The 15456-nt window shown below is 31.7% G+C and overlaps 1 protein-coding gene across 1 annotated transcript in view; it reads right to left on the bottom strand.

Moving 5' to 3' along the window:
* Nucleotides 1-13033: 13033 nt before the first annotated feature.
* LOC115209181 (protein CROWDED NUCLEI 4) overlaps nt 13034-15456 on the bottom strand; it is an 80490-nt gene continuing 78067 nt past the window's right edge. The window contains exon 18 of the mRNA XM_029777422.2: nt 13034-15207. Coding sequence (XP_029633282.1) covers nt 15025-15207 — 183 coding nt within the window. The 3' untranslated portion in view covers nt 13034-15024. The remainder of the gene's footprint in view (nt 15208-15456) is intronic.

The raw sequence follows: 15456 nt of genomic DNA, 5'->3' as shown, positions 1-15456 counted from the left end.
CTGAGGAGGAACAAGAAGTCTGAAATATATCGAGTGAATGATTAATGAAACTTCAGTAGCAGACTGCTTGCTGTCTGTGTGTCGAGTGTGAGGGGCTAAAATTAGATGAAAACATGTAATGTCGATGTACCTATAGACTTTCTACGAACATCTCTTAGTCACATTTATCTTCATATTTTCAGTATCATAATTTATTTCATCGTGTGCAAACCAAGACTGACAGGTGATTATCTATGCATGAACATCGCGCGCATATAGCATCTGGTGCTTAACAAAATATTGTTGGGTTGTCCGGAAAGTTCGTGCCGATTTTTAAAGGAAAGAAAAAGGTCCAATAACTACTTGCCATTACATTTTTAATCAACCAAATATGAACCATTTTGTTGCACAATGCATCTCCATCTTCCCTTTAACTTGAAAATGCCCGCTTCCTAGAATTGAAGTGGTTTCATGGCAAAGAATTCATCAAGGTATCTTTTTACGTTATCCAAGGAATTGAAATTTTTACCATTAAGACTATTTTGCAGAGACCTGAATAAGTGGAAATCCGAAGGAGCAATATCTGGTGAATATAGAGCGTGGGGTAGCAGATCCCAGCCGAGGCTGCAGCAATTTTGTCTGGTTCCCAAATCATCAAGTGCCGAAAACGAATTTTCTTATCTTCCATTTTAAAGGGTTACAGAATTAACACAGGTTATAGGAACATAAACCTTCTTCCACGAAAAGATAGCTTAGACTGTGCTCTAAATGGAGGTGTAGTCAAATCCTATTTTATGGACTCATCCATGTTCTAAAATAAGTCGAAAGGTAAATCGGCATGAACTTTCCGGACACCCCAAGAAAATATGAATTTGATACCGTGATTTCTGAAACCTTAAAATTGGTTTAAATTGGAATAATTCATTGTAAATCTTTATGCTGGAGAAGGAATATCATTGTGGTAGGTTTTGTAAAGCAACTAAACGTAAGATTAATGGATTTAAAATATAATTTAACAATGTAGATGAAAATGTTAGGTGTTGATATTTTTAACGTTGTGGACATCACCGAAATGAATGATACTATCCATTTGGGTAGCTGATAATAGGAATGCACCTATGCATAGGGCCGGTTTCCCGTTTTCCTTGGCGTATAGGTTCCCCACCTGGACGGAACGCCGGTCTGTCGCAGGTGAGCTGCAAGATGCAAGAGAAAAGAGTGAGAGAAAGTTGTGGCGAAGAGTCAGCAGAACTTTGCCATTACCTTCTGCTGGAGTCGCGTGGCTCACTCATAAACACACACATCCCCCAGTCTGAGATCGAACCCACGATCCCTCAACCGCGAGTCCGCTGCTCTAACTACTAGGCCATGTGCCTCCACTGTATGTATGTATGTATATATATATATATATATATATATATATATAAAATATTATCGAGACAAAACCACTATTTTATAAATGTAGTTACATTACATGATAATAACTTTAAGAATAATAATTACAAAAAAGCGGTTTATATAGGTTCTACTTCCTCCTCAAAATAAAACTAAGAATCGCACAACATATGAATTCTTTTAAAAATAAAAACTTAATCAACTCAACCGGACTTAGTAAGTACATTTGGAGTCTTAAATCACTAAATATTAATTATAGTTTAATTGGGAAATAATTTGTAAAACTAAATCATATACTATAGGAGCTAATTGTTGTTATTTATGCTCTAATGAGTTTAAAGAAATTTTATTTTATAAGTATGATAATTTACTTAATACTGGAGAGGAGCGCAAAATAAATGCAGACATAAGTTACTTTACCTATATAATAAGTTTCATGATAAATAGCAATAATAGTTCCCTTTTAAGTTACTTTAGTTTAGTTTAAATTAGTTTAGATAATATATTTTTGGTTATGTTGTCTAGGCTTTAATTATAGTTAGTCTTTATTTATATTTCTTCATGTTTTAATTAGTTCATTTTTAATGTATATATTTTGGAGGATATATTTATATGTTTATGGGTGTTATTAGTGGTGTTTTTATTGAGTTTTGTATGTATGTGTGAATGTTTTAAGATCCCTTGTTTTTTTGTTTTTTATTTGGTATGTTGAATTGAAAGATTTTATTGGGTATTGTCTGTTATAATAAAGTACACACACCCATAACAAATATAGGTACCCAACTTCATTCGATGTACCTGGAATTGCATGTGAGCCTCGGCATACACCTAACGGCCACTCCCGCCCACATGGATAAATAAACACATACATCCCCAAAAATGGGCGTAATCCCATTCACACCAATTATATGTATACAATTATACACACTAGAATAATACATAACTAACCCAAATATACAGAACATACTAAAAATCACCAACTAACCACTATCACAAATGAAACCCACACCCATACAATGACAAAATTCCCCCTCCATACCCAATTTACACCCCATAGTAATCCCAATATATTCATCCATAAAAGGACGCAAGTGCGTGAAGCACATGCACACAATTAATAAGTACAACCCCCTAATACACACTTATATAAATTTGTATTAAGGTCGACATCCACAGTGATAAATTACATACACCCAATCACACCCAGATGGGTGAATTGCACAACCAGGGAACGCACACATACCGTGTGTTTTTTGATTGTGCAATTCGCCCATATGCATGTATGCGGGCGCGATAACATTGTTGCATATATCGAGCCTAAATAGCATGCATATGTACATGTGAGGGGTACACGCAAATGACGTGCGCGTGTACCCCCTGCATTTATACCCGTGCGTAATATACCATGGAATACTACACACAGGTACAAATGTGTATAGTAATGGGAGCCCCATCACTACACTCAATGTATACTCTCACCCATCCGCACGGATGTGTAAGTGTATCTCCGTGTATATGTTGAGGCTTATATATATGTAGCGTTGTGGAGGTGAATGTCGTTGAAATTGTGATTAATGGGTGGAATTGGAATTGTAGCCGGGGGTGGACTAGCGTTTGGAATTGGGAATTGATTAGTGTGGTAGTGAGGTAGGCATCGGGAATAGGTTTGGGTTGCTGTAGGTTGTTTGTTAGAGCTGCTAGGGTGAGCTAAAGCTCATAAATGTATATAATGGTTTTTCATGGTAGTTTTCTTAAAGAATCCATTCATTATAAATTTTTTTACGTAGTGTTGGTTTGCTACGTGGATATAGTTTTAGTTCCATTTATTCTATTTCTCCATTCATAATTTAAATGACGTTTAATTTCTATGGCGCGTATCTCTCTCGCTTTTTTTTACATAATTATTTCTATGGTAACGTAATTTTGGTTTGGTTTTTTTAACGGCTAAGAATTTAATTTCACTTCATTATTTGAAATTGACTGTAGTATGTATGTTATTTATCCTTATGTCATATTGTTATTTTTGATATTCTGGTTAATACGATGTATTTAATGTTGTTTTCATAGGAGTGTTTATGTATATGAGATTGTGTGTGAGTTTTTAGTTGTATATTTTATTATCTGTATGAGTGTGGGTGTGTAAATATTGTTGTATATATCGAGTTTAGTGAGTATATATATGAGTATATGTGAGGGAGTATATGTATCTGTTGTGTGTGTGTTTTTTGTGTGTGTGTGTATTTGTGTGTGAATGTGTATATGGGTTTGTTATTTAGGTTTTGGGATGTTTGTGTTAATTTGTCTGTGTGGGGAGGGAGTGGGTTTTGGTGTATATTGAGGTTTATAAATTAGGATAGGTATGTGTATAAGTTGTGGGTCTGTGGTTTACGAGTGTGTATTTGTGTGTGAATGTTTAGGTTTAGGGGGTTACTATATAGGTTTGTTATAGAGTTTAGTAAAGGCAGATTTTATCGTTATTTCTTTTATGAGTTTTGGTTTATCATGGTTATTTTAGGGAATTCGTGGTAATTTGTCTATTTTCGATGTTGGTTGTTTTATTACATTGTTTCATTCATAATTTTTGAGTGGTGTTCGTTTTGCCACGTGAAAAACCGGGTGGTGGACTAGCGTTGCTTGGAATTGTGAATGGAATAGTGTAGTAGTGAGGTAGGCATAGAGAATGGGTTTGGGTTACTGCAAGTTGTTTTGTTAGAGATGCTAAGGTGAGCTAAAGTTCATAGATGTATATAATGATTTTCATGGTAGTTTTTAAAGAATCCATTCATAATAAATTTTTTTAAGTAGTGATGGTTTGCCACGTGGATATAGTTTTTAGTTCCATTTTCCTATTTCTCCATTCATAATTTAAATGACGTTTACTTTCCATGGCGCGTATTCTTTTTTACATAAGTTATTTCTATGGTAACGTAATTTTGTTTTGATTTTTTAACGGCTAAGATTAATTTCACTTCATAATTTGACACTGAATTGTAAGTATGTATTTTATTTATCCTTATGTCATATTGTTATTTTTGATATTCTGGTTAATTACGATGTATTTATGTTGTTTTCATAGGTGTGTTTATGTATATGAGATTTGTGTGCGAGTTTTTTAGTTGTTTAATTTATTTATCTGTATGAGTGTGAGTGTGTAAATATTGTTGTATATATCGAGTTTAGTGAGTATTTATATGCGTATATGTGAGGGTGTATATGTATCTGATGTGTGTGTGTGTTTTTGCGTGTGTGTGTGTTTGTGTGTGAATGTGTATATGGGTTTGTTATTTAGGTTTTGGGATGTATGTGTTAATTTGTCTGTGTGGGGAGGGAGTGGGTTTTGGTGTATATTGAGGTTTATAAGTTAGTATAGGTATGTGTATAAGTCGTGGGTCTGTTTACGAGTGTGTATATGTGTGTGAATGTTTAGGTTAGGGAGATTGCTATATAGGTTTGTTATAGAGTTTAGCAAAGGGAGATTTATCGTTATATGTTTTTAGGAGTTTTGGTTATCATGGTTTTTTTTTAGGGAATTCGTGGTAATTTGTCTATTTTCGATGTCGATGTTGGTTGTTTTATTACATTGTTTCATTCATAATTTTTGAGTGGTGTTCGTTTTGCCACTGAATTTTATTTTTAATTCCATTTATTCCATTTCTCCATTCATTAATTTAGAGATGTTCGTTTCCAGAGCGGTTATACTTTTTATATATATGTTAAGTTCCTTGGTAAAGTAATTTTGTTTGGGTGTATATGTTGAGGCTTATATGTACTTCTGGGTGTGTGGTGTGTGGGTGGGAGTTTGTATTGTTATGGGGGGGTGTGGTTTACGAGTGTTTTGTGTGTGAATGTATAGGTTAAAGGATTGCTATATAAGTATGTTTTAGTGTTTAGTAAAGGGAGTTTTATCATTTCTGTTTTGTGAGTTTTAGCTTATCATGGTAGTTTTATAAAAGAATCTATTCATAATTTTTGTGTTTATTTGTCTGTGTGGGGTTGAGTGGGTTTTTGGAGTATATGTTGAGGTTTATATGTATGTATTGGTATGTGTAAGTGGTGTGGGTATTGTGTATATGTCGTGGGTGTGTGGTTTACGTGTGTGTATTTGTGTGTGAATGTTTAGGTTAGGGGGATTGCTATATAGGTTTGTTATAGAGTTTAGTAAAGGGAGATTTTATCATTATATGTTTTTATGAGTTTTGGTTATCATGTAGGTTTGATAAGGAATTTGTAGTAATTTGTGTCTATTTGCGATGTCTGTTGTTTTATTGCATTGTTTCATTCATAATTTTTAAGTAGTGTTCGTTTTACCAAGTGAATATAATTTTAATTCCATTTATTCCATTTCTCCGTTCATAGTTTTGAGTGATGTCCGTTTTCTAGAGCGTGAATGTGGGTTGTATATGTGTGTGTGTGTGGGAGTATGAATAAGTATTGTGTTGAAGTATTTAGCTATTTTATTTATTTATAGTTGCCTAGACATTTTTATGTGTATGTATAGAGATATATATATAGGTGTGTGATTTAGTGTATGTAGTTAGATATGGTTATATATAATTAGGTATATGCGTATGGGTGTATATATAGTTTATTATTATATTATTATTATTTTTTTTTTTTGTTTTGTTTTATATTTTATATTTTATATTTTATATTTTATATTTTATATTTTATATTTAATTGTTGATAGGTTTTTTTAGTTTATATATTGTTTATATATTGTTTATATATGGATTATAGATAGGTTATATATGGATTATATACTTATATTTTTTCATTCATACTTTAATTATTTTAAAATTATTATTTTTATATTTTAAAATATTGATTTTTTAGATTGGAAGTCCACCTGAAGATGTCGATCAAGACAAGAAACGATTGTAGTGGCGGTTTTTTTGACTATTATTAAAATTTTATTTTATGTATTATTAAGTCTTTCCTTGTTTGTTTTGCAAAATAGTGGTTTTGTCTCGAATAATATTTTATAATATTTTAATATAAAATCGATTTAATCCTAACTGATTTTTTTTTCCTTGTAAATTTGGATTTATTCCCTAATATTTATTATATATATATATATATATATATATATATTATATATATACATACACACACACACACCACACACACATATATTTTGTATATGTATATATATATACATATCTATATGTATATGTATATATATATATACATATACATATACATATATATATAGATGTATATATATATATAGATGTATATATACATATATATATACATACATATATATATATATATATATATATATATATATATATTATATTATATATATATATATATATATTTTAAATATTATATTTAGGGAAAAAATTCCGGTACAACAAACAGGGGTTCAAATTATTCTCAATGACGAAATATATTTTAATTTAGAGATAGTAGGCCCCTATATATCATCAAATAAAAAAGAATTCTTATTTTTATTTTAAATACCTACTGTATAATTACTTGGCAACAGGTGTTTCATGAGGTACATCCTCGGGTTCCTAAACCACACCTTGTTTCCCTGGAACCCCTCTCAAGTTGCCACCCCAATCATCAGGCCCTCATATAACTTTATCAACGTTCGATACAATAAACTATATTTTAATTTTTTTAAACCCTTAAGTATGTGTAAAATAGGTATGTTTATATTAGGTATGTTTAAATTAGTCTCGCAGGACTCTACAGTACAAGCCATAATTCAGATAAAAATTCAAATAAAAATAAAAAGTTACAGAAATAAAAGTAGCACGAATAAAGTAAGGAATAAAAATTTTAAAAAAATATATATACGAAAATTTACAAAAACTATGTTAGTAATATCACCGTGATCACCGTGACCGACCAGGCTATCAAATGTTGTTACACATCGCTGGTCACAATGCGCTTCGCATTGTTTTAGCCTTCAAATGACCCCACCCCGCTGGCTAAGCGAGCAGGTCAACAGAAGAAAGAGTGAGAGAAAGTTGTGGCGAAAGAGTACAGCAGGGATCGTCACCAACCCCTGCCGGAGCCTCGTGGAGCTTTAGGTGTTTTCGCTCAATAAACACTCACAACGCCCGGTCTGGGAATCGAAACCGCGATCCTACGACCGCGAGTCCGCTGCCCTAACCACTAGGCCATTGCGCCTCCACATGTTAGTAATATATAGTGTTCCAAATAAAATTAAATATATATATTTCGTAAAGTGCAAAGTATTTGTAGATTCTAGTCTGTGGCCATCGGCTTAATTTGCTTTTCTTTGATTTTCTTCGTAGGCAACCTAATTAGGCAACCTAATTAGGCAACCTAATTAGGCAACCTAATTAGGCTTGGAGAGTGCTTAGATATTGGTGTCTAGTTTTGGGAGATTCTGGTATACATTGGTAAACTGGTAGATTTCTGAATAAGGGATCATATATATTGCTGCTTAGCCCCAAATCGGTTCTGATCCGTTGTATCTGTCATCAAAGGCGATCGGATAATGACTGGTACGTATGATTGAATAGTAAGACTAAATTGTCAAATGTATCTTCTGTTTACTCTTTACTCTTTACTCTTTACTCTTTTACTTGTTTCAGTCATTTGACTGCTGCCATACTGGAGCACCACCTTTAGTCGAGCAAATCGACCCCAGGACTTATTCTTTTTAAGCCTAGAACTTATTCTATCGGTCTATTTTCCCGAACCGCTAAGTTACGGGGACGTAAACACACCAGCAATGGTTGTCAAGCGATGTTGGGGGGACAAACACAGACACACACACGCGCGCGCGCGCGCACACACACACACACACACACACATTTGTTTCTATGTACTGTGTATTGTGTGTAAAATACATCCTGATGAGGGGAGTGTCAGTTTCGAATATATGAAATGTATCATATTAATTGACCCGTATCATATTAATTGGCCCGTATCATATTAATTGGCCCGTAGATGAAAAATTTGTAATTGTTGTAATTTTGTTTTTTTCTGTATCTTTTTCTGGAATTTTAATACGTCATTTTACATGTCCTTTTTATGTTTTATCATCCTAAATTTTTATTATACCAATGTTTTATAACATTAAGCGTAAATCCACTGTGTTTTGTATGTAACACTGATTCTTATATATTTATACATATTATATTATTTTCCTCTATTTATATATATTATTATATTTATATATGTCGAATTTTATATCCGTTTTGTAGATATAAATGAATATATGAATATATATATGTATTTGATCGTTGTGTGTGGATTTTAGTAATGTTCTTTTTGTTATTGCTCGTATTGCCTCTGCTCAAATAAGGAAGTGGAACATAGCTCATTTGGAGCACTACAACTCTAGTCTGTATTATATTTTGAGTATCGTTATTACTGTGGAGGTGCGTGGCTTAGTTGTTAAGGTGTCAGAGTCAAGATCGTAAGATTGTGGTTTTCTATTCCTGGACCGGGCGATGCGTTGTGTTCTTGAGCAAAACACTTCATTTCACGTTGCCCCAGTTCACTCAGCTGGCAAAAATGAGTAACACTGCGATGGACTGGCGTCCCGTCCAGCTGGGGGAACACATACGCCATTGAAACCGGGAAACCGGGCACATGAGCCTGGCTAGGCTTTAAAAGAGCGCATTTATTTTAATTTTATTATTGTTATTACTAGCAATCTCAAGATATAACTGTATATTTTGTATTTTATATATATATATAAAATGTACGCAGAGTCACCGATGATGTAGAGCAGTGGTTGTCGACAATTCCTTTTTATCTCTGGACCCCTTTGACTCTTTGATTACTATTTTATTCTGGTGAGTGCTTAGTTGCCATTTCAATGTTTGAAAGCTAGTTTTTGTAGATATTTCTTTCAAAATTGCTATTTTGCTATTCACTCATTCACTTGTTTAGGTTGAACTGCGTAAAACGTCAGAGAAAGAAACATGATGTTGTTTCTTGCAATAAATACAAGAAATTCAAAACTTTTTCATGGAGCACTAAAACACTATTGTGGATTTCCAGTTTACTATTTTGCTAGCGTGGACGTCCCCAAAATCTTATATGAACCTCCAGACTCCACATGGACCCCGGTTGAGAACCGTTGGGACGCATCAAAGATTTGGAGTGTACAGTCTAAGGTCATGAAAATATTCACACATGAAGCTAGTTATTATCGGATTCAATGGACAGCTAAATTAATGATGCTCGTTGATTTAATTTAATTTAATTTGATGCAATTTGATTGGATAATTAAAACTGATATCAAATTATTTGAGAGGACAATCTAAAAAGGAAAATGAAATGAAAACACAGCTGCTTGGCGTTTAAGCTTTTACGAAAGATATTTACGATGTAAACGAAGTGGAAATAGTCACATGAAACCAGGTATAAAATGCAGGTCACAGATGTGACTGAATATGCAATGGCGAGAAGCTCATAAACTCTATTTACATTCGACGGATATTTGTCCTCATCTTATTTGTTGTTAACACAACATTTCGGCTGATATACCCTCCAGCCTTCTTCAGGTGTTTTGGAGAAATCTCGAACCTGGGTTCTCATTCCTAAGGTATTTTTCGATGTTATTATTACTGTTGTTGTTGTTGTTATTATTATTATTATTATTATTATTATTTTTATTATTATTACTATTATTATTATTATTATTATTATTATTATTATTATTATTATATTATTATTATTATCGTTCAGGTCACTGCTTGGTATCGAACTCGGAATCTTGAGGTTAGTAGTCCGCGCTTTTAACCAGTACGCCATATGCCCGTGGGCATATGGTGTAGTGGTTAAGTTCGATTCCAAGCAGTAACCTGAACAATAATAATAATAATAATATAATAATAATATAATAATAATAATAATAATAATAATAATAATAATAATAATAACATCGAAAAATACCTTAGGAATGAGAACCCAGGTTCGGAATTTCCCCAAGACACCTGAAGAAGGCTGGAGGGTATATCAGCCGAAACGTTGTGTTAACAACAAACAAGATGAGGACAAATATCCGTCAAATGTAAACAATGTACAAAATTCCTCATCTCTTAAATATAGAACTGAACTCATAAACTCTGTTTTGCTCTTTACTCGATCCATCAAAAACAAAACACACTTTATCATTGCCATTTCTTTTGTTTGTTTCCCTTCTGTTTATTTAAATAAATACAATAAATATATCAATAAATAAATAAATACATAGACAAATAAATAATTAAATAAATACATAAAAAAGAAAGAAACAATACCAAGATCATCATAGTTATCATCATCATCTTCTTCATCAAAATTAACAGCAGTAGTCTGAAACACCACCAAGACATATAAAGTTCTTTATATATCATACGAACTGTTTGTGTGTGTGTTTCCGTGTGTAATACACACATACACACACACAAACGATTTTGCGTATTGTTGTTAATATCATTATTGTTGTAATTGTTGTTGATGTTGTTGTTGTAATTAATTTTTTCTCCAAAGAAACAGTTGAATGTCATCTCTCATCAATGACAAGAAAATGCCATTATTAATCTCTTAATTTTTTTTTGTTAAATTAACTGTTTTATTATTTTCATCATCATCATTATTATTATCATTATAATTATTATAATTATTATTGTTATTATTATTTTGAAGTTTTAAAAGCGATTCAGACAAGAAGTGTCACTGCAAGTGAACAAAGCACACTCAACCAATTCAATAAAAAAAAAATACACATATAAATAAATAAATATTTAAATAAATAAATTAATTAATTAATAAATGCATACATCTAGGGAAAATATCTACTATTACTTCATAATGTTCGAAGTTAGTAATTTCAATTAGGATATATGCAAATACAGACTTCTGATTTTTTTGGTTTGTTTGTCTATTTTTTTTTCAAATTCTTTTTGTCTTTTGAGTTCTCTTTTCTATCTTTCTGTTTTTTCTAGTCTTTTCTTTTCTTTAAATTAAATTAAATTTTGATATCGTTGCTGTTGTTGTTGTTGTTGTTATTGTTGTAGTCGTCGTTATGCGCTGAAGACTTCCAAAAATGTAAATTCATTTTATTTCCTCATTCTGGAGAAAAATCATCATCTGTTGGTTGACTTCCACCGAAGTCTTGATATATATATATATATATATATATATATATTATATATATATATATATATAATATATATATATATATATATATATATATGTATAATATATATTATATATAACATACATATGAATGGGTGTATAAACGAGAGAAAACGTCCTCAATATATACAAGAGAGTTTTCTTCTATTTCTTCGTTCGAGGCTGGAGATATTTCTCTCCATCATTAGCGTGACGTATGTATGTATGTATGTATGTTATATTGAAATCGTGTTCTTATCATTGAGTTATTAATTTTATTATTATTTTTTTTTACGTATTTCTTCAGAATCTACAAAAACGAATAATTTCATTGCCAGTCGTCGTAACGTGTTGTCATTTAATTAAACTATCATTAATTAATCACTATAATTAATTAATTAATTAATTAATTAATTACTATCACCATCATTATTTTTTGTTTGTTTTTTCATGTTAAGGATTACTTCTCCATTTCAACAATTATTTTTTCATCACAAAAACCACTTCTACAAAAATGGTTGTTTCCTGGTTTTTAAAAAAAGTTTTAAGATTTTTCTGCAAAAAAAATTATCTGAAATATTTAAATATATTTCGATAATGGCATTCCATCCATTTTAAAATCAAATTATCATTGTTGTTAATCAATTGTGATCGACTGATTATGTCTATATATTGCATACCATCTGGCTGGATTGTACTGAAGACGATATATTTCGTGTGAGTTACTTCCCTTAGCACACGTATGATTTCGATTTTTATTCATTTCGATTTTTATTCATTCAAGAATGAAACAGGAAAACGCACAGAATGAGAGAAAGAGAGTCGTTTTCTATAATCTTACACAATTTATATCTGTATTCTCTTACTTTCTATCTCTCACTTTTCCCCCTTTCCCCTTCCCTTCCTTTATCCTGCATTATGCCGTATAAATAATATATATATATATATATATATATATATATATATATATAATATATATATACACACACACAATATATATATAGGTTGCATTTGTATAATTTACGGAAACTAATAATCTCCATGTTCCCATGTCTGCTTACGACTGTTATCTCTTTTAAATTATGGTACAATAATGGATGTAAAAAATCGATAGATAAATAGTATTGAATAAAAAAATATAAATATTGAATTTTCAGATCGGATTTATAATGCGAGCGTTTAAAAAATATTGATAGAAATGATAACGATATGTCGAAGACTAACTTGCCAACACTGGTCGAGATTTCTATACATACATACATACATACATACATACATACATACATACATACATACATACATACATACATACATGCGTATATACAGTCACCCATTACCCCATATATTTATCCATAAATACACAAACATACATACATACATACATATATATTTGCATATACACACACATATATAAAAAGAAATATATGTGTGTGTGTTTGAGCGACCAATCCCAAGAAAAATGGTCGTTGCATCCATTCCATTATATTAAAAAAAAACTCTATGTCAATCTTACATTCTTATCTCTTAAACTAAGATTAACGATGTATATACCTTATTTTTGTAACGATACCATGCCCACCACGCACAAAAAGAGCGCGTAGTGTTATATGTGACACCAACAGAAAGATCTCGGTTTCACTTCTTGATTGGTTGTCCTATTCTGTTTCTATCATCCCAGACATGAATAGAAAATAGTCTTAAAATACAGAATAATGCATTTTTTTTAAAGATCTTCATATAAAAATGTCGGTATTAATTTTTTTTTGCTTCTATTCCTATTTACTGATATTTAAATTATTAATTATTAATTATTATTATTATTGTCTTAATTCAATTAGTGTTAATTCTTTCTGTTAAATATGCTCTTCCCTCTTCCCGAAGGATAAATTTCGTAGAAAGGAGATTGGTCAACAATCTAGCTAACGTCCCGTTTCTGTATGGTGTATATGCGATAAGAATGTTACAGATGTTGACGAAAATAATGTTGATAATATTGGCGATAATATTGAGAGTGTGACAGTGAGGATGATTAGAGTATCGATAATAATAGTTAGAGTGATCGAATCACTATGGAATAATTCTAAAATCTTAACCTGGGATGGTAAAAAGATCGATGATCAACAATCAAACGCGAACGCGAAAATGTTGATTGTTTTTAGCCATTGAATTAAAATCATTTTGTAGAATTTAATTAAAAAAGTAATTTTAAAAAGAAAATGTGATAATATAATGCGAGTTTTATGAAATATTTTTTCAGTAGGTTTGATGGGTTAGACTGACATGTGTTCGGCAGGCTTCTTTCCAAAATGCTTTTTATTTCCCAGTGTATGTACGAATTTCTAGAGAGCTTTCAAACGAAAGTCGTAACCCGATTCATTCCTTTCTTTGTGTGAGCTTCGAAAGGTCAATAGTTTTGACGTGGACGAGTTTAAAGAATAAATAAATAAATAAATAAATAAATAAAGACACTGACATGTTTGTCTTGGAATGGACGAATTGTCAAGAAGACGCTCTCTGATTTTAAAACAATGGCTTTCGCGGAGTTAAGATCTTTTGGTGAGGGTGTGTATGTGTATTATAGCTGTAGTTATTGTAAAATATATCTTTCTTCTTATATTCATTATTTTTTTTTCTCTTAATATATTCTTGTTTCTTTATTCTCTTCGTTCTGGAAATACAACTATATATTAATGGAATGATGGTTCAGTTATATATATATATATAAAAAGAAATTAACATACACACGCATCGATCGCATGAGTGTGTACGTGTGGAGTGTATGTGTGTATGCGTGCGTGTATGAATGTGTGTAAATATATGGCTGAAGTTAATTTAAGATAGCATAAAACTAAGAATGTTTACGTTAATAACTGTCGGGACGAATTAGTGAAACATAAAGAATTTCCTATAGCGCACAAAAACTGTCTTTAAAATACATTTATTTGCCACTAAATTATCGTTGTGATTGTTTACCTATCTTCTGTCTTTGAATGAAAAATATATTTATGAAGATTCGTTTGAATATTTCGTCTATAATTTTTACAAAACATTCAAATTCAAACACTTTGAAACAGATTAACCAAACGTTATGACTCCTATTATAAATAAACAACATATAACTTCACAACCGACACAAAATAAACACCAGCAAACTCCTAATGAGAAAAATAACCAAATCTTCAAACACCAACAACATACATGGCTGACAAATATTCTACGCTTGGGATGGGAACATGTGAGATTTTAATTCGATCATAATGTATGAGAATTAGTATAAAACTAATGATGACTTTAATATTCTCCACTGGCTAATTCCTACGTGGAATTTCATTTTAATTTCCTACACCCTCTCTTTCTTCTCTCTTTCTTTAAGAGGATGTTAATTCAATCGGGCATTTTAAAAATTTGTTTGTTTTACCCTTCTTCTTCTTTCATTCAGTTGTGGTTCTGCCAGAAATATAGCCGTTATTTCTGGTACCATTACAGAATCTTCACGCCTGATGTTTCCACGACTAAAAATAAGAGTTCTCTATGTAAGCTATTCAGGTGTTTTCAGACAGGTGTTTCATTGAATTCCCATACTCTTATCGGGGTGATCACATCAGCATGAACAACTACAGGACGTAATCGATCTTCATGGCGGCTATCGGCTGACTTTGAACGATTTTTTCGGAAGGCAATTTTTCTGCTTGAAGTAACCATTCTACCCAATCGATCCGATTCCTCATCTGAATGCTGCAAATAAATAAATTAATTAATTAAATGAAGATATAAATTCGCATGATTAATACTTTTATTACATGCAAACATGGTTATGTGGTTAAGATGTTTACCTCGCAACCACGTGGTTTCGGATTCAATCCCAATGTGCAGCGCTTTGGAAAAATGTCTCCTCATATAGGTCCCCCACTATCCTTGACGAGCTATGCCTTGTGGGTGAATTTAGTCGATAGGAACTGTATGGAAGCCCGTCGTATATATGTA

This window comes from Octopus sinensis, linkage group LG3, assembly GCF_006345805.1.
Source record: "Octopus sinensis linkage group LG3, ASM634580v1, whole genome shotgun sequence".
Lineage (NCBI taxonomy): Eukaryota > Metazoa > Mollusca > Cephalopoda > Octopoda > Octopodidae > Octopus > Octopus sinensis.
This window is presented reverse-complemented; position numbering and strand designations above follow the sequence as displayed.